General features: G+C 49.5%; 1 protein-coding gene across 1 annotated transcript in view; it reads left to right on the top strand.

Annotated features, from left to right (window-relative positions):
* Positions 1-22,932, top strand: part of SCTR (secretin receptor) — a 78,760-nt gene that overhangs the window by 41,661 nt on the left and 14,167 nt on the right. The window contains exons 4-7 of the mRNA XM_058715503.1: positions 5,688-5,791; positions 13,131-13,228; positions 14,362-14,494; positions 16,611-16,764. Coding sequence (XP_058571486.1) covers positions 5,688-5,791; positions 13,131-13,228; positions 14,362-14,494; positions 16,611-16,764 — 489 coding nt within the window. The remainder of the gene's footprint in view (positions 1-5,687; positions 5,792-13,130; positions 13,229-14,361; positions 14,495-16,610; positions 16,765-22,932) is intronic.

Here is a 22,932-nt window from a genome sequence, read left to right as displayed (position 1 = left end):
TGGTGGGGGTGATGCTGGGTGGAGGCAAGGTCGCTTCATGGCCTTTGGCCCCTGGCCTCAATGAGGTCATTTAAAGTCTAAAGCCTGACCCAGCCCTGCTGCCCTTCTCCCTTCACCGGTTTGCAGCAAGAAAAGCTGGCCAATGCGGCCCTTAACAAGAAGGAACCAACAAAGATGATTTCACACAAAAACCCACCAGCATCCCAAAGCTAGGGATGGAAACCAAGACTGGGCGGTGTGGGAGAGGAGTGTGAATTCCTCAGTCTATAATTCTCTAGTACACATGTGTGCACACGTGTGTGCATGCACGCACATGCACACACACACACACACACACACACACACACAAATTTGGGGAGCACACTGTGGTAGCTGGCTGTCCCTCTCAGCCTCATTGGTACCCAACATACAGGAAGTGTAGGGGGACCAGGTTTGAGTCCCCCTCTCCGCTTACTGCTTGGATGCCAGCTGCAGACACAGACAGATCTCCCAAATCTCAAAGCCTTCGTTCACACAGTGCCTTCCCCGCCTAAAGTCCAAAACGGGTGCTTCTAAAAATATTTTTTTTTTACATTTATTCATTTTTGAGAGACAGAGAGAGAAAGAGAGAGAGCACGAGCGGGGGAGGGGCAGAGAGAGAGGGAGACACAGAATCCAAAGCAGGCTCCAGGCTCTGAGCCGTCAGCACAGAGCCCGACGCGGGGCTCAAAATCACAAACCGCAAGATCGTGACCTGAGCCGTAGTCGGACGTTCAACCGGCTGAGCCACCCAGGAGCCCCCAAAACGGGTGGTTCTGATTAGCAGCAGGCCTGAACGTGACCCCGCTTCTGCCCACATTGCCTCTGCCAGAGCTAAGTCATGTGGTGACATCTAACTGCAAGAGACGTGGGAAAGTGTGGTCCCGCCAGGTGTCAGTCTCTGCCTCAGAGCCCAGGCTACTCATTCTCGGCCTCATTTTTCTCGCCTGTGAAATGGGGAGAATAAACAAGACAGGTCCCTAAGGCCGTGCTTGGAAATGAACTTTAAATACCTTCCTTTATCTTTTCTCTCCCTCTCTTCTTCCTTCTTGCCCTCCCACCCATCCCCCCAAGTCCCCCCACCTGCACACACATGCTAGCAAACTTACCAACAGCTTGACCCCTCCACATCTGTGTCTGGGATCCACAGAACTCTAGAGAGACCCATGAGGTTAATCCACACATGGCTGCCCTGGAGTAAACGCTGGTCAGGTGTAAGGCTAGGACCAGATCCTGGACTCCCTGTCCAGTGCTCCTCCCTCACTGACCAAGTTCTCCTGTTGGAGGGACTAGAAGTTCTCCTCCTTTCCCAGCCTTCCCTTCACAGCCTTCCCAGAGCCGCGTTGCCTCTGCCTCCCCCAACACCACCGGTCCTGCTTTTCCGCAGAGCGCCAGGCAAATCCGTGCTCATGGCCAAATCCTCCCCAGTCAATTGCTAGAAACCCTGCCTGCCTCATTAACTAGTAGCCCTCTCACTCCTCTTTCAGGCTCCCCAGCCCTTTCATTGCTCGAGACCTACCAGAGTTCACCCAGGAGTGCAGTTCAGGTCTGCACGCTGTGGGGGAGGAAGCTGGGGTCCTACGCCTACCTCTGCTGCAGTTTCCTCTTGATGACACATGGTGTCGCTGTGGGGCTGCGGGACCCTCCCGTCCACCTGTCCACAGGGACCCTGCACCCCAAGCGTTACCCACACGTTGGGAGGCAATGTCATCTCCCCTCCCCCACCTCCCTACCGCGGGGCCATACCCAGCCCCAGGCCCAGGGCATACCCAGCCCCAGGCCCAGGGCATCGGCCAGTCCAGGAGCACAGGTCAGGACCAGGCCAGCCTGAGTCAGTCACCAAGAACCATCTTCTACCTCCACCCTCACTCCTCATAGATCCCAGCACCCTGGTCTTCTCTCAGGAGGGAAGGCTCCCCTTAGGGGTGTCCTACAGGATTCCAGGGCTCACCCACCCAACCCAGAGAGGAGCACCCGATGAGGACAGTCTGGTGTTTTGGTCCAACCCTTCCTTCTGACGGAAGAAAATAATAATAATAAAGTAATTCTTTCTCAGGGCACCCACCACCTGGGTCCAGACAGGATGGTTGTCCGTGTGACTGGAGAAATGGCAGGCTGGACTCTGCCCCCAGATATTTTTCTGTGTGTGCCAAGGTCTAGAGTGTTCCCTCCAGGATGCATTCCTTTGATTCTTAATAGGACACTGGTCTTCCAGAGTGCCTCATTAAAAAACACACTTTCCGGGCAGGGTCAGACCTTGGCCTTTCTCTTCTATCTTGGGACTGGAGCCTTAAAGCAGTAGAGGTTCCTAACCTGATTAGGGTCCTGGAGCCTTTTGAGGATTGGATGAAACTTTGGACTGGCTTTTCCCCAAACTGCACATATGTATATGCACAAAAATCCTGACCGTGCCCTCAGGGACCCTGGAGGTACACATTGGTCTGAAATGGGAATCACTGATCTTATCTATTAGGAATTAAACCCAGGGGAAGTGGGTGGGGTTGAAGGGACTCCAGAGAGAGGCTAACCCTGGTCTCTGCATTTCTGCCAAGAGCCCCGTCAGTAAAGGGCACTGCCTTGTGAGCCACGCTGGGCGCCTGGCCTGGGTCACATTCAGCATCTGTCTTGGGAATCCCCTTGGGTCGGTGAGAAGGGCTCAACACAGGCAGCCTGGCCCAGCCTCTAGGCACACGCTGTCTGATAACCTGTTCTGAGCTCCAGGGAGTGGGTGTTCTCGTAGTTCAACTTCCCATCCCACCAGCCTAAATCTGACCATCATTCTCTCCTGTCTGACAACCTGTAGCTTCCTTGACTTAACTAGAAATCTTCCAGCCCCTACTAAATCCCGAGATTCCAAGCCCCACCGCTCCTGGTCTGTTTGCGAAAGGCCAAAAGGAAAAGGGAGCCATGCCTCGGTGTTTGCGGGTACTCAGCCTGGGCAATTCTGATATGCTGTCGTGCTTCCTGCCCCGTCCTGCAGAGGGGGTGGTTACTCCGCAGGGCACAGAGAAGTCATGCACCCAGGTGACCCCAAGATGACCAAGAGGCGATGCTGGGTTTCAGACTCAGATCTGGCTAGTTCGAAACCTGTGCTCCAGGTCTCGTGAGCCTTCCTTCATAGGCTGGGCATGCCCAGAGTCCAGAGGGCGTGGTCTCCTGGCACCGGAAGCTGTCCCTGGGACTGCAGGGAGAGTGCCCAGGCGGGAGGGAGGCACAGTGAAGAGTCACGTCCTGGCTGGGCCCTGTGGCCCAATTCTGGGCCTTGGTTTTCGTATCTGTAAAGGAAGCCAGCAGCGCCTTCCTCGCTGGGTGCTGTGAGGATTAGATCGGAATCTGTAAATTAGCATAGTGACTGGTTCTAGAAATGCCAGCCATATTTCTCCAGCTCAGTGGAACCCATTTGACCCTGAACCCTGTGAGCCAGTGGTCCACACCCTGAGGCCTGTCGGAGAGGAGCACGGGAGGCCCAACTGGGGTGGTTAAGGCTCCTCCAGATGGTACCCATTAGAGCAGGTGGCGTGTGAGGGCTCCTATCTCCAGGGCTGTGACCAGCCTCCTGTCACACCCACTGCAGCCGGACCCAGGGACCAGCACTCGGCTCTCCTGGGCATCCAGAGTAGAGGATGCAGCTGGGCTAGTCAGTCCATGGAGGGAAACTCCTCCTGGAGCTCCTTCTTGGACTGGCAGCTTCCCTTCCCCAGTCTTCGGGCTCCTGCTCTACAAGCTCCTTGTGGGCAGACCCCCCTGTTCTCTCACAGAGGAGCTTAGCCCGGGGCTGCTTCTTCTCCACTCAGCTGCTTGTCTAGGCAGCCAGCCAACGCTGGATGAGCAGGGGCTCTGGGCCGGCACCGGGAGCCCTCGGGAGCTCATCGTCTGCTGGGCGAGGCAGGGAAGCACAGTGAGCTCTGCGGGAGGACCGCAGTGATGCAGAGAAATGCGGAGCTGGCCTCGTCCTGGTTGCTGGAAGACCAAGAAGGCCTTCCCTCCCGTGAGGAGCAGCTACCTGGAAGGTTTCCCTCGGTGCCGCTCTGGTGGTTTGCAGGTGTGGGGAGAGCTGGACGTGAAGTTAAATGTGAAACAGAACTTCCTCGGTGTGGGAGCAGCACCCGGAGCCTGAAAAAAGTTCACTCCGGGAATGGCCGGGTCCCTGCCAACCACGCCAGATTCTTGGGGGATCCAGCCTTTAGATGGTGGCGGGACCCGGGATCAGGATACGCAGGAGAAGGAAAGGGGATCGGCACACAGTGTGTGGCTAAGAGTAAGGGCGCCCGGAAGGCTCAGTTGGTTTAAGCATGAAACTCTTGGTCTCAGTCCAGGTCATGATCTCATGGTTTCGTGGGTTCGAGCCCTGCATCGGGCCCCGCGCTGGCAGCGTAGAGCCTGCTTGGGATTCTCTGTCTCCCTCTCTCTCTGCCCCTCCCCCACTTGCACTGTCTCTGGCTCTCTCAAAATAAACTGGAAAAAAAAAAAAAGAGTCAGGGTCTGAGACTCAGGGTTCAAATCCCACTTCCCTCACTTCCTCTGCTGTGATCTTAAGCACCTTATTTAACCACTGCGTGCCTCAGTTTCCCCAACTGTAAAATGGGCACAGTATTTACATGTTATGATATATTTTATTATAAAAATAACTGCCTGGTTCATAGTCTCGTTAGGGTTAAATGAGCTGCTACCTGTCACAAGCTTAGGACAGTGCCTGGCACACAGTCATCATCATGTGTAGTATTACTATAGTAGAGCACAGGACTTTGTAATTGAGCACATACGCAATCATTAGGGAGTGAGATCAGTGGCTTTTTGGTTGGGGGGTGTATCATCGCTTGGGACTGCTGTCCTCGAGCACTACACTTGGCTGCTCGAGTCCTATGGGACATGACAATCCCTGAAAGAGAACTGGTGTCCTACCAGTTCAAAGCACGAGGACTTATTATTTATCTCCCGTGAACACCCAGGGGTGGGGGAACAGCCGCCTGTTTGGGGGAAACCCTCCAAAAGCCAGCAGTGGCTCCTCAGCCAGTGGGGGTCGAGGATGGGGAGGGGAGGTCCCTCCTGGAACGCTGAGGGATGTTGGAGCTGAGATAGGAGCCGGAAGGGGAGGTGAGGAGTGCGGTGGGAGGGGACGGCCATGGGACCTAAGAGAGCCCTGGAGTGAGGCTGCGCCTGGGGGCAGCAAGCTGGGCTGGGGAGCTGTGACCGGAAGTTCTGCAGGGGCCTGGGGTCTGGTGGAGGAGAGTCACTGGGGCCGTGGGGGACTGTGACCTGTGTGATAAGGTCTCCCTGTCTTTGAAACCCTGGGCCTGGCACAGAGGGACGGGCGGGCGGGTGAGGCAGTGAGGGCCCCGGGAGGAAGGCAGCAGTGCTTGGAGGCTGGACAGGGTACGTGTTCAGAGCTGGCATGGTTTGTAGATCGAGGCATCAGGGGTCAGCCGGTCTGCCCGTCTCTCTCACACGTACACACACATCTGTGTCTTCGCCCTTTCTGAGGCCACCTCCCTACATTCCTTTCCCACCACCTCTCCTTCCTGACCCTTACGTCTTCTTCAAGGATCAGCTGGGGCCGAGTGACAGGGCAGGGCCTGGCTGCCCCTAAGGTGTGGCAGAGGGGACCCAAGACACCAGGCCGTCTGCCTCCGGTCCCCACTGCTCACCTGCAGGATGCTTGGCTCCCACAGGCTCCGTGTTTCGAAACTGCACAGAGGACGGCTGGTCAGAAGCCTTCCCTAGGCCTGACCTGGCCTGTGGGGTTAATGTGAACGACTCATCCAACGAGAAGCGGGTAAGCCTGGGTGCCCCTCTTTCTCGGGCTGGGGGCCTGCAAGGTGAGAAGCCCCTGGGAGAGGACAGAGTGGAGCCAGCCCAGGGCCACGGCCAGGGGACCGGGAGCTGCTCCTGCCACCCACCCCCTCCCACTCATCAGCCGGGGTTCGTTGGGCCTGCCTCATTGCCCTAGTCTGTCAGTCTGGAGACGGTGTTCATGGAGACTGTGGCACAGTGTGAACCGCCCCACGCAGCCACGAGACTGAGGGTGATTTAGTCAGGAAACCAAAAGAGCGCCAACGTGGTGGCTAAGTGCCTGGAGCCAGGCTGGTGAGTCTAACCCTGACGGTGACCTTGGTGGGGGTGGGGGGGACTTAACTTCTCTGTGCCTCACTTTCTCCATCAGGGAAATGGGGCTAATAATGGTTCTGACCTCACAGACTGGTCAAGAGAACCAAATGAGGTCATCCAGGGAGGTGCTGAGAAGGGTGCCTGGTCATAGGAGGTGTTCAGTGAATGCTCGCTCTCAGGAGTCTCGGGCTCTGACGGGAAGAAGAGAGCCCAGCTGCTGCAGGGCAGGTTTGGCTTGAGAGAGGGGGCCGAGCTGTGGGCGGAGCTTCCTCGGGGGCTGCAGAGGCCTCCCGGAAAGTGTCCGTGAGTCTCAGAGAGCCCTTCTGTCCTCACTTTTCCTGCCTGATTCATACACATCCTCCAAGACTTCACTCCCGCCCATCAACTCCAGAAAGCCCTTTCTCCCCACCCCCACCCCCAGGGAGGGCCCTCTTGATATGCTGAGTTGGCTCCACTGTTACCTACTACGTTACATGGAATCGTCTGCATGTGGCACGTGCATCCATTTCTCTCACCAAAATGCGAGCTCTTCAGAGGCATTAATTCACTTAACATATATTAAGCACCTACTGTGAGCCAAGGAGGGGTCTAGATGTGGGAATATGGCAGGGACATATCAGAATCTTATTCATTTGCAGGCCCCCGGTGCCCAGCACAATGCCTGGCGCCTACTATGTGCCCAATGAATGTTTATCATTGTACTGAACACCTACTATGTGCTGGCTTCTTGACATACAATCACACTAAGTCCTCAGAAGGATCCATTATTTTCTCCATTTTGCAGATGAGGACACTGAGGCTCAGAGGGGTTAAGGAACATACTCAGACAATAGTGGAGGCAGGAGTGAAACCGAATCAGTTCCAAAAAGAACCTGTGCTCCTTCCTCTAGCTTCTGCTGCCTCCCTGGAATGGTGCGTGCCTCCCCTAGGAGATGCACTTTTGCAGTTTCCATGGGCTAAACTCCCCAGTGGGAATACAGATGGGCAAGCACGTTTGTCCCTTGGAGGATGGGGTGGGGTCACGTTAGAGAAGCGTGGGGGGCCAAGGGCAGAGTGAAGGGAGAAAGGCTGAGGTTGGAAGACAGACCGTGCCCACTTCTGAAGTTTTTCTAAGACTCCTCTCTCTAGCCAGTCAGTCCTCTGTGTGAAAGACACTGATTGGGGGACCAAGTTGGAGGCTCAAGTTTCTTCCCTCCAAGGGAAGAACTTGTTATCCAGTTGGGGGACACACGTGAAGTCTTCAGATCTGGCCAGAGTGGGATAATTTAATAACGAGACCCAACAAAGATTGATCAGTAGGTACAGATGGTCTTGGTGGGGGGGGAGGTGGATGGGCTCTGATCCCTGCAGGTTACCATTTCCATCACTGACTTACATGAGGACAGGAAGTTTATGTGTATCACGTTGGTAAGATCCATAGAATTAAGAGGGAACATTCTTATGACGAGCGGCAGCATGGAAGTTCAAAGGAATGCTTTGGGCTGCAAGAAAGAAATTTCCAACTTGCCTAAGAAATGAATGTGGCTCATGGAACTGGGCTGCAGAAAACAGCCTCCATGGCTCTTATAAAGTGGCACTAAGAAGCTGCCCAAGGACCGGGCTCTCTCCATTTCTCTCCCTGCTATCCTGACGGTTCCTTCCCCAGGCTGGCACCTCCCTCGATGTAAGATGACTGCCATTGGTGACCATAGCCACAGACTCCCCTGTGCCTGTTTGTCCAGGAGAAGGGATAGCCCGAGTTCCTATGGCTCCTTCCTGAGAGCAAGAAAGCTTCTTCTTCTTCTTTTTTTTTTTAAATTTTGTTTAAAGCTAATTTATTTATTTTTGAGAGAGACAGAGAGAGTGCACAAGTGGGGGAGAGGCAGAGACAGAGGGGGACAGAGGATCTGAAGCAGGCTCTGGCGTGACAGCAGACAGCCTGACGTAGAGCTCGAACTTACGAACCATGAGATCATGACCTGAGCAGAAGTCAGACGCTTAACTGACTGAGCCACCCAGGCGCCCCAAGAAAGCTTCTTTGCCAAACCCCAGCAAGCTGTCCTCACATCTCAGTGGCCCAGTGACTTGAGCCTGCCCACCCCTCGACCGTCCCTGGCAGGGGGGTGGAATACAGGATAGGCCTAGGCCAGTGGTTCTCAAACCTTTTGGCCTTGGGATCCTTTTATACTCTCAAGAATTGTTGAGACCCCAGGGACCTCTTGTTTTTGTGAGTTATGTCTACTGAAACCACATTTGAGACTCTGTTGGCTTAGACTAATCAGCTGGGAAAGAACAAAGCCCAGGGCCTCAACCATGATATCCATCCAGGGTTGAAACTGTAACATCTCCAAACAAGGAACTAAAAGTGAACAAAGGTAAATGCAAAGTTTGGACTTAACTCAGAATATTAATTGGCCAAAAACAGTGGAAAGGAGACTTACCTTGGCTTCAGCTCACATAAAAAGATTAAAAAATTAAAAAATTAAAATTCCCGAGATCGGAAGGTTTTCCAGACCAGCGTGATTTCCTGGTGCCTAGATGTTGGTCCACACACTTTGCCTTTTTTTTTCAACTTTTTTTTTTTTTTTTTTTTTTATTTTTATTTTTTTTTATTTTTGGGACAGAGAGAGACAGAGCATGAACGGGGGAGGGGCAGAGAGAAAGGGAGACACAGAATCGGAAACAGGCTCCAGGCTCCGAGCCATCAGCCCAGAGCCTGACGCGGGGCTCGAACTCACGGACCGCGAGATCGTGACCTGGCTGAAGTCGGACGCTTAACCGACTGCGCCACCCAGGCGCCCCCACACCCTTTGCCTTTTATCCTGAGGTTTGAATCATCCTATTTCTTATTGTTGAAATGTCTTTTTTCTTTTAATCAAAGGGTGATGGAAATATACATTTGTTGGTTGTCTTTTTTTTTTAATTTCCTTACTTGGCACATAATACTCTATTCATTAACAAAAGTCAATAGCGGACTCAGATTAGCAGAAAGACCAGGTTTGCTTACCTGGAGCAGAGTTGGGCAAACTATAGCTCTTGAGCCAAATCCAGCCCACCGCCTGCTTTTGCCACTAAAGTTTTATTGAAACATAGCTACGCCCATTTGCACTACAAGGGCAGAGTTAAGTAGTTGCAAGAGACCAAATGGCTCCCAAAGTCTAAAACGTTTATTATCTGTCCCTTTACAGAAAAAGCCTGCTGACCCCTGCTCTAAAGGATATAGAAGGAAAGTGGCCTAGTCAAGAAACACAGCAGAGACAGGCAACTTGATCCAGGGCTTCTGGACCCGATGCCCTGTGAGGACTGGTGCACCGTTATAGATTATCGAGGGCTGGGGCACTCAGGTCATATCAAGCCCCCTAGGAGCAGGGCTTTTTCTGGGTCCGAACTTAAAAGACATAACACAGGAATGAGTAGAGTTGGCTGGTATCCTGAGGGTCCCCCGGCAGTAATGAACCCAGCCACAGGACAGTGCAGAATAATCAGCCTGAACGCCCCATACTTGTCACCCCATGCCTCCTCACGCTGCCACAGACGGGCCCAAATCTGTTTCTGAACTGAGAGCTGCAAAACCAGGTGTCCTCAGGAGTGAGGCTCATGCCCTCTAGCATGCGGCTCATCCTACTCGTGGCAAGATTATCGGCTGACATCTCGGCCTCTAATTTCTTGACATCTGACTGCTCTTTAATATCCCAAAGTCTAGGCACTATGGATCTAATGCAGCCTTACCACCCTGGGAGGTGGCTCCTGGCTTCTGGGACCCCCGTCACGTTAGTGGGGAAGCTCAATGTCACATGACAGCCATCCCATCGAAGTCCACCTCTTGCTTTCAGAAAACTTTCGGGCACTCTGAGTCAGATTTCTTCTTGGTAACTTCATCCCACTGGAGCTCACCGATTGGGTCTTAACGCTTCTACCTGTCAGTCATTCTAATCTTTCTCTTCCCTAAGTTTATTTGTTAGTTTCCTCAAGGCATAATGTACCCAGTGTTTTCCATGCCTTCTTCCCTTCTCCAGAAATGTTCCAGTTTATTAATGTGCCTCATAAAATAGCATGATGCCCAGAACTGGACGAAGCACTCCAAACGTTCCAACTTTGTCCGCTGTCCCCACAGCACTTCATTACTGTAACTGAGAAGAGGCCTAATTTTTTTAGCAGCTATCTTATACCTCATAGTTCATACCATAATCTTGGCCTGGTGACTCATGTTGAAGGGTGGATGATGGGGGTGGAGGGTGGAGGTGGGGAAAAATGAACATGCCCCGAGTGTCTTCTAAGTGCCAGGCATTGTCTAGATATTCTACCTGATACTTTATTTGTTATTCCAATGAGCCTGCAAGGTAGATACTATCCCCATTTTACAGATGAGGAATCTGAGGCTCAGAGAAGTTAAGTAATTTGCCCAAGGTCACACAGCTGGTGAGTGACAGTCGTGGGTTTGGAAACCTTGTCTCTTGGCTCTGAAGCCTGTGTTCTTTCCCTACGGTACATTTCTTAACACCACAGAGCTTGGGCCATTTGAACCTCAAGGTCATTTTCATATGAACAGCTGTTAGCAAGATTTCCCCAATACTATTCTTGTGCCTGTTTTTTGTTTTTTGTTTAATTAATTACCCTTTTCTTCTGATTATATCATAGTACTTACCCACTAGAGAAAAATGAAAAGAGTAGAAAAAATACAAATAAAAATAACCACTCTAGCCACAAACTTATCATCCAAAGTTAACCATTATTAACCTCTAACATCTTTTTACGTCTTTTTTCAATCTTTTTAGAATCTTTTTTCCGTGCATGTTTGAGATCAAATCACATGAAATGGCCAGTATTCAATCATTTGATCTATAAAAAAGGGCAATGTCATGTAATGCAACCTAACACTTTTTTTAAACGTATAGCAGGAATCACACTGTACATGTAAAATTTGTACTCTGCCTTTTCACTTAACATCACACTCTTAGCACATTCTGACCTCGTTTAAAACCCTTGGTGAGCTGCATTTCAATGGTGGCGTCACATTAAAATAATTTGATTTGAAATAATTTAGTTAATTGTTTTATTGTTGGACATTTGAGTCCTTTTCATCACAAATCGTTCTGTGATAAACATCTTGATACATAAATGTGCTTTTCCATTTGTGCTTACTTCTTAGAATTAATCCCTAGTGGTAGAAGGGAGGTCAAAAAGAATGCATATGTCAAAGGTTCTCGATACATGCTGCTTTCCAGAGAGATTGAAGCAATTTTTGCTCCCACTACACGCTCACCGGCATAGAATATTATTACCATTAAGTATTTGTTAATTTGATTGGCAATAGACAGTACAGCATTGTTGGTTTAAATTTTTTTCTTGATTCTTTTTCAGATTGTTGTACAATTTATTTTTTTGAACCTAAAAGATGTAGGTCTTAAATTGATCTTTATGTGTCACATTCTTCCATTCCATTGAGATCTTTCTTTTCTGTTGTTGTTGTGTTGTTTAAGTTTATTTATTTATTTTGAAAGAGAGAGAGGGAGTAAGAAAGCATGTGTGTGCACATGAGCGGGAGAAGGGCAGAGAGAGAGAGAGAGAGCGCGCGACAGAGAGGGAGAGAGAAAATCCCAAGCAGGCTCTGTGCTGACAGCACGGGGACTCGATCCTATGAACCATGAGATCATGGACTGAGCGGAAATCAAGAATCAGACACTCAACCAACTTGAGCCACCCAGGCGCCCCTCCATTGAGATCTTTCTGAATCAAAGATGAGTCAGTAATGTGAAGGGGCTGTTGGCCACGTTAAGTAAACGCCTGCTTGGCTGTGTTAGTGTAAGTGCAGTGTATGGGTCCGGGGAGGTGATGGTCCCGCTCTACTCCTTCCTGGTCAGAGAATACACTAGATCTTTCCAGCTGTCCGTTCTGGGTGTCTTATTTAGGAAGGGCATTGACAAACTGGAGCATATTAATTGAGCAGAAGGATAAAGGACTGTGGAAAGATACTGAAGACACAGGAAAAATGTAAGGCTGAAAATACGTGTGAGAGATGAGAGGGTAGAAAAGCTGTATTAAGAAATGACAGACCTCTCTAAGATCTTTTCAACTCTTCTATAAGACCAAAACTATTCTAAAGTGAAAAGTTTTTTTTTTTTTTTTTAAAACGTTTTTTATTTATTTTTTTGGGACAGAGAGAGACAGAGCATGAACGGGGGAGGGGCAGAGAGAGAGGGAGACACAGAATCGGAAACAGGCTCCAGGCTCCGAGCCATCAGCCCAGAGCCCGACGCGGGGCTCGAACTCACGGACCGCGAGATCGTGACCTGGCTGAAGTCGGCCGCTTAACCGACTGCGCCACCCAGGCGCCCCAACTAAAGTGAAAAGTTTATTTAAAAAAAATAATGACAGAGGGGCACCTGGGTGGCTCAGTCAGTTAAGCTTCCGACTTGGGCTCAGGGCATGATCTCATGGTTCATGGGTTCGAGCCCAGTGTGGGGCTCTGTGCTGACCGCTCAGAGCCTGGAGCCCCACTTTGGATTCTGTGTCTCCCTCTCTCCCTCTCTCTCTCTGTCTCTGTCTCTATCCCTCTCCACCTCACGCTCTGTCTCTCAAAGATAAATAAACCCTTTTAAAAACAATTAAAAAATTAATGACAGGTCTTAGGTACATAACAAATTCAGTTTATTTTAAGTGGCTCCAGAAGCAGAATTGGGACCAATAGCTGCAATTTAAACTAGGTTTTAGTCTCACATGAGAAAAAACTATCTAATATTCTGCCCTGTTGTATACCAGACGAGTTCCTCAAAAGGCAGTGAGCCCTGAATCCTTGGAGGTATTCCAGCAAAGGCTTGAATTCGGGGTGGGGGTAAGGGGTCCTATACACGGGGTAGAAGTTTCAGTTGGCATCCGATGATCCCCAAGATCTTTACCGAAGCCAAGGTGTTCCGAGTCTGTGAACTGATGTCCGTGGAGTTGGATCAGCACAGCATTAAGAGTTGAACGGTTCAAGCAGCCTGAGCAGGTGCACTCAGGCTGGGACTGATGCATGCCTCTCTCTGCAGCACGAGTACCTGCTGAAGCTGAAGGTCATGTACACCGTGGGCTATAGCTCCTCCCTGGTGATGCTCCTGGTTGCCCTCAGCGTCCTCTGTGCTTTCCGGTGAGAACACACTGCCAGCTCTGTCTCCCCAGCCTTCCGCAGACACAGATTTTGGGTCTTTTTCAGTTGCTCAGGCCAGAGAAAGGAAGGTCTGGGTGGGCCACTTTGTTAGCCCTTGATCTAAATGTTACCTGTGGCAAAACATTGATGTTTCTGAGACCTCGTTCATTCTTTTATGCATTCAACATTGACTCGGTATATATAGCTAAGAACGTAACGCACAGTTGCTTTACATGTACTGTTTCTGATTTTCACACAATGCTCTAAGGTGGGTATTATCAGCCCCATTTTACAAGTATGTTAGCCAGAGTCTTGGGTACAAGAAACAGAAATCCATCCTAAAACAGTTTAAGAAGGGGCGCCTGGGTGGTTCAGTCGGTTAAGCATCCGACTTCGGCTCAGGTCACGATCTCGCGGTCCGCGAGTTCGAGCCCCGCGTCGGGTTCTGTGCTGACCGCTCAGAGCCTGGAGCCTGTTTCGGATTCTGTGTCTCCCTCTCTCTCTGACCCTCCCCCATTCATGCTCTGTCTCTCCCTGTCTCAAAAATAAATAAACATTAAAAAAAATAAACAAAAAAAACAGTTTAAGAAAGCAAAGGTGACCTGGCACACATAACTGACAAGTTCAGGGGTCTCTGGCTTTAGGAATGGCCAGCTCGAGGTGGTCAAAGGTATCAGCAGAACTAGACGTGTCTCCCTCCCTTTCTCCAGTCTGCGTTGGCCACATTCTCAGGCAGGCTTTCTGCAGGGGCACCTTCCACCAGCTAGGTAACACCAGGACAAAGAGAGCCTCTTCTCCATTAGATGCAATGAAAAGTTCTGGGGGGAATGGGGGGCGGGGGTTGTTCTCATAGGCTGGGCTTGGATCACATGCCCAACCTGAGCCAGGGGTGGAGTACTGTGATTAGTCGAGTCTGTCAACAGGGTGGGAGGGTGGAGTCGCCCCGACCCAGAGCTGCAGTGGGTTCCCCATAAGAGAGCGTGGTTCTCGTACCAGAAGACGAAGAGCAAGCAACCGATGCTGACCCCTCCAGCAGAGGAGGAAACAAAGTCTCTGGAAGGTGAAAAGGCTTGCTCGAGGTTGTACAGCCCTTGTGGTTCTGGCCCCTATGGCCCTGCATTCTCTCCCTCCAGGAGGCTCCACTGCACCCGCAACTACATCCACATGCACCTGTTTGTGTCCTTCATCCTGCGTGCCCTGTCCAACTTCATCAAGGACGCGGTCCTCTTCTCTTCGGACGATGTCGCTCACTGTGATGCCCACAGGGTAACATGCCTGCGTGCCCTGGGGTGTGGCCAGGCCGGCCTGCTCTCCCCAGCCTGACTTTGGAGAGGGTGTTAGCCACTTTGCCCTTCCCGAAGGTCCCTGCGAGGCTGCACCCAATGCTTCGTAGAGGGCCCAGTACTGGAGCCGGGCCAGGAGGTTTGGGGAGAGTCCCATGTCTCCCCATGCAAGGTCTGGGTCATGTATGAGAGCAGTTTGTCAGGAAGCCCCTGGGGGCTGCCCTTCAACTCCCAGCATCCAGGAGTGGATTAGCCATTGTGGCAATTAGATATATAGCAAGGCTTGTCTTTTCCCTTCATCTGCAGAGTCCTAACTGTAGAGAGATGGTCAAGTTTCAAGAGGATTGAGGTTGGTGGCAGAAAGAAAAGTATGAGCGTATGCCTGTATGTCTGCACACACAGGTCTGCAGTAGAACAATTGTTTTGCTAAGTCTAACACTTTTCTCCTTCTGAGTGCTTAGAGAGCCTTATTTCTTAGCAATATCTCTCTGTGTATCAGTTGAGACTCTCTTTTGCTGCATATAACAGAAAACTGCACATCAGTGGCTTAAACAGACAGGAGTTTTTTCCCACATAAGCAGTCCACAGATGGGCAATCTAGAGGTGGCACAGTGTCTCCATGATGCCATGGTGGGCCCAGTCATTTTCCCTCTTTCTGCTCTGCCATGTTTGATCCCATACTTTACACTGCATGTTTACAATACGGCTGCCACAACCCCAGGCTTCACATCCATGTTCCAGGCACAAAAAAAAAAAGAGTCAAGATGAAACTTTTTTTTTGTCTTTGGGCAGCTTTGCCTTTTTATGGTGGGAAGGAATCCCCACCCCAAGACACCCATCTATATCTCGTTGGCTAGAACCATGTCATGTGACCACACCTAACTGCAAAGGAGGCTGGGAGATTGAGGTTGTTTTTTTTTTTTTTTTTTTTTTTTTTTTTTTACCATCATAGTCTCCACAGCAGAGGCAAACAAGAGAGAAAGGGATTGGAGATTGAGATTGGTTCAGTCAACCTGCCTGTCACTTCCCACCACTCACATCTGTAATTCCTTAACAGATCTGTTAAGTTTGTACTGTTTGTAGTTTTGTGTGTGTGTGTGTGTGTGTGTGTGTATTCTGACTCAAACTGAGCCGTCCCTGCAGGAGGGCCCTATCCCTTAGGGAGATTGGCAGGCTGAAGTAAGAGTAACCAGTGGGGGAGTCAGAAGACTTAAATTCAGACCCTGCCCTCTCACTGACCAGCACCGGGGAAGTCCAGCAATGCCCCGCAAGGAACTCACGAGCCAAGCATGGGAACCTCTGAGAATCAGAGTCTGTGGGTGGCCGTAAGGGAGGAACCACAGCACAGTACCAGGTGCCTCTCCTCTGTGGATGTGACCTCAAAGCAGTCCATGCAGCAGCCCTCAGGCCATTCCAGGAGCTGTCCTCTCCCCAGGGGACAGCTCAGTGAAAGGAAAGGGACCCTTGTAGTGTGGGAATGGTTTCCTTGCTGGCGCCAAAGCCCCGTGCTCCACATCCCCCCAGGCATAGCTTCCAGTGATCCTGGCAAGAGACAAGCCTGTAATGTCACTGAATCAAGCAAGGCCAGCCCTGGTGCCCCCATCCGGTATTTAGAGGTCTCCAGAACAGATGCAGAGTGCCAGTCAGGGGCCATTGTCACCGTCAGTATTGCCTGCTAACATAATTGGTACATCCCTTCAACCGTTTCTGGGGAAACAGCATGGAAAGCATTTTGTTAACCCTTTGCTCAGAAATCCCTTTCTTTCTCCAGGCTTCTTTCCTCATCTGCAAATGAGGAACTTGGGAGTCAGGCGATGTCTGACACAGGTTTACAACTGGCAGCCAGTTCCAGAATTTGAATGTAGTTCCTGCTTCTGTGATGGCCCATTAACGTTTTTGACGGAGCTTGCTGGCATGTTGAGTTCCACCCTCTAGAGAACTCTGTGGGCCTGGTCTTCCGATAATGGAAGGCCACAGGGGATGGCCATGAACCTCAGGGACTCGGTCTGCGGCATACCGTGTCACTTCCTTTGGGGGTGGCCACCAGAGGGAAGCCCATGGTTACCCAGCCTGGGGCTCACCTGCCTCTCTCTGTCCAGGTGGGCTGTAAGCTGGTCATGGCTTTCTTCCAATACTGCATCATGGCCAACTATGCCTGGCTGCTGGTGGAAGGCCTCTACCTTCACACGCTCCTCGTCATCTCCTTCTTCTCAGAAAAGAAGTGCCTCCAGGGATTTGTTGCCCTCGGATGGGGTATGTTTCTCCGTAGGTATAATGGCTGTGTGTATGTGGGAAAGGGCACTGAGTCAGAGGATTTGGTTTTGAGTTCCAGCCCCACACTTCGTTAAGTTAGCTAACTTGTGTCATCTTAGGCAAGTTGCTGCTGCTTCTTTTTTTTTTTTTTAATGTTTATTTTTGAGAGAGAGAGAGAGAGAGAGAGAGAGAGCAGGGGAGGGGCAGAGAGAGAGGGAGAGAGAGAATCCCAAGCAGGCTCCGCACTGTCAGCACAGATCCTTATGCGGGACTCGAACCCATGAACCATGAGATCATGACCTGAGCCGAAACCAAGAGTCGGATGTTTAACCAACTGAGCCACTCAGGCACCCCTCGGCAAGTTGCTTCTTGTTTAACCCCCTGGCTTTGGTTTGTTTGTATGTCAAGTGGGAATTAACAGCTAAAATTTAGCCCCGATTTCTGCCATCCAAAGTCTCTTACAATGTGATACCCCCCACCCTTGTTTCATCTTCCTTAGACATTTATTCATATATTTTCATTCTTGCTTCCTTTCTATATCAGGGTACTTTTGATTATAGAAAATCTGGCTTAGATCAGCTTTAAACATAAAAGAAATTAATTGGCTTATCTGTCTGAAAGTCCAGGGGTCACCAACTTCAGGTGAGGCTGGATCCAGCAGCTCAACAACATTTCTTCGTGTCTTTCCGCTTTGCCTTCCGGAACATCAGCTTTGTCATTAGGCTGGTGCTCCCAGTGTAACTGCCAGCAGCTTCTGGGCTACCAGCTTCCTTGTTACCTCTAAGGAGAGCAAAAGGCCGTGTCCCAGCATTCGCAGCAAATACTCTGAGGTTCACCCTGATTGGACCACTTTGTCTCATACACATTCCCTGACCTGAGGAATACACTGATTGGCTTAAGCTACTCAAACCACATGGCTTCCCAAAGGAAATTCAGGATTCCTTTGTAGGAAGGAGACGACATAGTAGTAAGACAGCCAACTCAGCCTCCATCGAATCTCTTCCCCCTTCCCTTTCTGACCAATGCAGATGATAACTCCCATTTCTTGAGCACTAACTACGAGCGCGGTACTTTACATGCATTATTTTATTGGCATAACCTCCAGAAGCTTCTCAAAGAAACCTGGCTCAAGGACATGAGGTAATATCCTCAGCTCACACTGCAGACAAGGGCAAACCCAGGATTCAAACCAAAGCCTGTCTGTTTCCAGAGCCCCTTAACTCCTATTCTGCCATTGATGGACATCTATCCATCTGTCCATCCATCTGTCTGTCCGTCCATCCATCCATCCATTCATCCATCCATCCATCCATCCATCCATCCATGTACCCATCCATCCATCCATCCATCCACTCAACCATCCATCAACTGTTCATTTGATAAACATATGTAAGTTACGCACTGGGTTCTGGAAAGATAGCCAGATTCTTCTGAGTGCCTCACATGCTTACAAGGATAGTCATGTGTACCAGCCATTAGTCTCATTTGTTTTCTTCTTGGTGCTTTTAATTAAGAAGTGCCCCTGCCAGGAATGCTGTCTTTTCTGCTTGTCTAAATCCTTACAAGCAGAGGCCCTATCTCCTCACATCAGGGAAGTCATCTGAGCTAGAGCTCGCTGAGGCCTCCTGTAGACTTTGGCAGCCTAATTAGCACATGACCTTTGGCCAGCGGGAGCTGTAGGGAGGACTCTGCAGATCTTTGGATTTCTGCATAGGCCAGTCGTCCCAGAGTGCTGGGGGACCAGGGACTTGCTTTATGCAGTTGACTGCCCCCCAAAAAGCACCCGGTTCAAAACCTAGTTCACTGACCTTGACGCCCAGATCTGCCATGACTTTGCCATATGAACATGGGCATTTTCATTATCTATAATATCAGGATCATAATTTATTCAGCTTTCTTTGAGCACTTCTTTGTGTTCAGAGGGGCTTCTAGAGATTACAAAACCCAAACCAAAAAAGTCCCATCATTCAGATAAGATCAGGCGTGTTCAGTGTGGTATGGCCATAGACAAAAGTTCCATCATTCAAAGGAGTCACAGTCTGGTGGGGAGATAAAATTGCATTGTCACATCTCCATCACAAGTTTTTAGAAAGCCCCCCTTTCTTCCTCAAATATTTACTGAGCATCTACAATATGCCAGACCCTGGGGGTGGAACAGCACATAAATCAGGGGTTCCTCCCCTCCCCGCCTCTCTGCCTGCACAGCCCTAAGGAGACCGTGAAGGGGCTCACGAAGGTCTAAAGTTCTCCAACTGGGAGAAGCCTTTCTCTTGCGAAAGCAGTGGCCCCTTCTCAATTTGTCCGCCAACTTGTCTCCCCAGAGATAGGTTGCTTAAATGAGTACACATGCGCTCACTGTAAGACTTTGCAAAGAAAAAAAAATAAGTAGAAAAAAACTTAACCTCGGTCCCATCTATTGAACACTTTGGAAGGGTTTCCTTTCCAGACTATGTTTCCTCCTCCGTTTTTTCCCCCCCACATTGTTGTGCTCATGCCGTATGGAGAATTTTGAACCCTGCTTCTTTCCACTAGCATGTAAGCATGCTCTGTACCCTTCCGCCTCTGCCGGTAAACATTTTTAACTAGTCTATGGGTGTATTTAACCCAATACCTATCATGTGGGCATTTAGGTTGTTTCTGATTTTCCACCATCATAGGTAACACAGTGATGAATACTTTTATGGGCAAAGCTTATTTCCATGTGTAATACGGAATCCTAGAATTAGGATCACTGAATCAGAAGGAGTGAACGCTATTGGAGTTTTTGACTTGGCCGACACTTTTACTTTTCGCAAGGTGGCTGGGGTGTCAGTCTGTGCCTGGAAAAGGGCCATAACTCTGGCTTTTATGGGGACAAACGAAGCTCCCACTCACTGAGCTGGTGGTTCTCCAAGTGGAGCCAATATCAAGAGTCACATGGAGGGTGTGTCAAACCCAGCTGGCTGGACCCCACGTTCTGTGCCTCTGAGCCAGTTGGCCTTGCGTGTAGCCAGAGACTCTGGATTTCTAACGAGTCCCCGAATGACTCTGATGCTGCTAGTCTGGGGACCACACTACGAACCCTAAATCAAGGCATTATTGGTTCTCCCACTTTCCACCAACTCTGTCAAAGATGGAAAACAATGAACAGGAAGGCTTTCAGAACCCATGTTTTTGCCAAAAGCATTCAAAATTGAGGCAGGAATTTTTTTTAAATGTTTATTTGTTTTTGAGAGAGAGAGAGTGCAAATGGGGAAGGGACAGAGAGAGAGGGAGACAGAGGATCTGAAGCAGATTCCACGCCGACAACACAGAGCCTGACGTGGGGCTCGCACCCACAATCTGCAAGATCATGGTCTGAGCTGAAGTCAGGGGCTCAACAGACTGGGCCACCCAGGCACCCGAAGGCAGGGGATTTTTTTTTAGTGTTATTTTTATTAAAGTCATGCACATACTTGGTTTAAGGAATTAAATAGGGTGAAAAAAAAGCAGTCTTCTGCCCCCACTTCTGCTTTGCAGAGGTAACACCCTCAAGATTCCTTAGCTGGTCCTTCTAATGTTCACTCTCATGTTTCTGAACAAGATTCTGCTGTTTCCTGATTTGTCCATCTGAGGCGTTACCGGTTGCCTCCTTATGATGGAAGGTAAGGATATAAAGTTCTCCATCCTACCATTAGTTTTTTAGTTTTTGGTTAAGTTCTAGTCAATGTATATATCATTATGTCTGTGTAAGTGTTGTTTACTCTTGAGCCAAGTGATGTACAATGATTTTACCTCCAATGTCTAACCTTTTGTTTTTCATGGAGCCACTTTTTTTTTTTAAGTTTATTTATTTATTTTTGACAGAGAGAGAGAGAGAGAGAACGCATGAGCAGGGGAGGGACAAAGAGAGAGAGGGAGAGAATCCCCAGCAGACTCTGCATTGCCAGTGCAGGCCCCACATGGGACTCGAACTCACTAAACACGAGATTACTACCTAAGCCAAAACCAAGAGTCAGACGTTTAACCTACTGAGCCACCCAGGCTCCCCTTCATGGAGTCACTTTTAATTGATTTATTTGTTTTGGGTTGCTGTCATTAATTCCCCTAAATTCTCCACCAGAACCGGAAAACCCTCTAATGCTATTTTCCAAATCAACCAATGCCAACAGGAAATCTATTAGTTCCTATTTGTTTGGTTTCTTCCTGCTGGATTCGTTTCCCAGGGGTTGCCTAACGAATTACCACAAACTTGGTGGCTTGAAACAATAGACATTTATTCTCTCGCAGTTCTGGGGGCTGGAAGTTCAAAATCAAGGTTCTGGAAGGGCTGATTCCTTCTTTTTTTTTTCTTAATTTTTTTTTTTTTTACGTTTATTTTTGAGACAGAGAGAGACAGAGTATGAAGGGGGGAGGGGCAGACAGAGAGGGACACACAGAATCAGAAGCAGGCTCCAGGCTCTGAGCCATCAGCCCAGAGCCCGACGCGGGGCTCGAACACTCCGTCTGTGAGATCATGACCTGAGCTGAAGTCGGACACTCCACCGACCGAGCCACCCAGGCGCCCCAGGGCTGATTCCTTCTGAAATGCTCCGTGCCTCTCCTCTGGCTTCTGGTTGTTGCTGGTAGTCCTTGGTGGTTTTTTGGCTGGTGGCTGCATCATTGCAGTTTCTGCCTCCATCTTTACGTGGCCTTTTTCCCTCGATGTGTCCTCTCTCTCTGTGTCTCTCATGGCCTCCTTGTAAGGATGCCAGTCATATTATATTAGGGGCCTGGTGCAACTGGCATCCTTATACATATGGCCTCTTCTTTTTTAAAAAATTTTTTTTTTAACATTTATTTATTTATGAGAGACAGAGTGAGACAGAGCATGAACAAGGGAAGAGCAGACAGACAGGGGACACAGAATCCGAAGCGGGCTCCAGTCTCTGAGCTGTCAGCACAGAGCCCAACCCGGGGCTCGAACTCACAGACCACAAGATCATGACCTGAGCTGCAGTCGGATGCTTAACCGACGGAGCCACCCAGGCGCCCCATGTATGGCCTCTTCTTAACTGATTACACCTATGAAGACCTTATTTCCAAATAAGGTCACCCTACAAAGTTCTGGGTAGTTATGAATTTGGGGAGGATGCTATTCAACCCAATAGACCCACCGGTGTTCTTCTTAGAGCCTCTGCCCTCCTGCTCTATTTGGGCTGGTGGTTCTTTAGACTTGCTTAGTTCCCTCACTCTCATGCTGAGAATTTCCTTCATTTTCCTCTGCAAATCCTATTCCTTTATTTCTTGTCTCCTCCCCTTGGTTTGCTCCCTAGTTGTGTTGGGGCACATGTTCCGGTACCTGTCTAACAAAGAGTGCATGGAAAGTACGTTTTTGCATTGCATATCTGAAAATATCTTTTTCAACGTTCACACCTAACTTGTGGTTTTCCCAGGCATAGAAATTAGGTTGAAAAATCATTTCCCCCCAGAATTTTGGAGGCCTTCTATTTGGGCAGCTGGGTATAGAATGTGCCATATTATTCTGTTTCCTGAGCATTTTTACTCTTTGTAAGCTACAGAAGCCTCTCTCTGTCCCCCGTGTTTTGAAATGCCATCGGGATGTGTCCCCACGAGAACTGCCTTCATCCTTTTTGCTGACATCCGGTGGTCCTTTCATCTGCAAACTCACATCCTTCATTTCCTGGACAATGTTCTTAACATCACCTATTTGATTTCTTTCCCTTTGGTTTTTATCCTCTCTTTCTGAAACTTTTAATCAGATGGCACACATCCTGAAACGGACCCCTGAGTTTCTCATTTCTTTCCTCCTGCTTTTCATTACATTCCTTTTGTGTTCTGCTTTCTGGGCGATTCTTGGTCTTTATCTTCCAACCCATCTGTGGGTTTTTTAAATCTCGGTTATCATGTATTCAATTTCTAAGCCCTCTTCCTTGTTCTTGGAATGCTCCCAGTTTTCAGCATCCTGTTTGGGTCCTGCAGAGGTGATCTTTCCTCTTATCTCTCTGATGATATTCCCTAGAGTTGTTTGTTCAAGTTCCTCCAGCAGCCTGCATGGTCTGTTTCCTCTGAGTTCCTTCTCTCTGATTGTTTTGGTCCTTGCCTTTGATGTAATCAGCTTTCCTCAGATGTTGGTGACCTTGACTGTTCGTGTTTAAGAATGAGTCACTTCAGGGACACCTGAGTGGTTTAGTTGGGTAAGCGTCTCAG

The sequence above is a fragment of the Neofelis nebulosa genome, chromosome 2, assembly GCF_028018385.1.
Source record: "Neofelis nebulosa isolate mNeoNeb1 chromosome 2, mNeoNeb1.pri, whole genome shotgun sequence".
NCBI classification, from domain to species: Eukaryota; Metazoa; Chordata; class Mammalia; order Carnivora; family Felidae; genus Neofelis; species Neofelis nebulosa.
The sequence above is the reverse complement of the archived record's forward strand: the minus strand, read 5'-3'. Positions and strand labels throughout refer to the sequence as shown.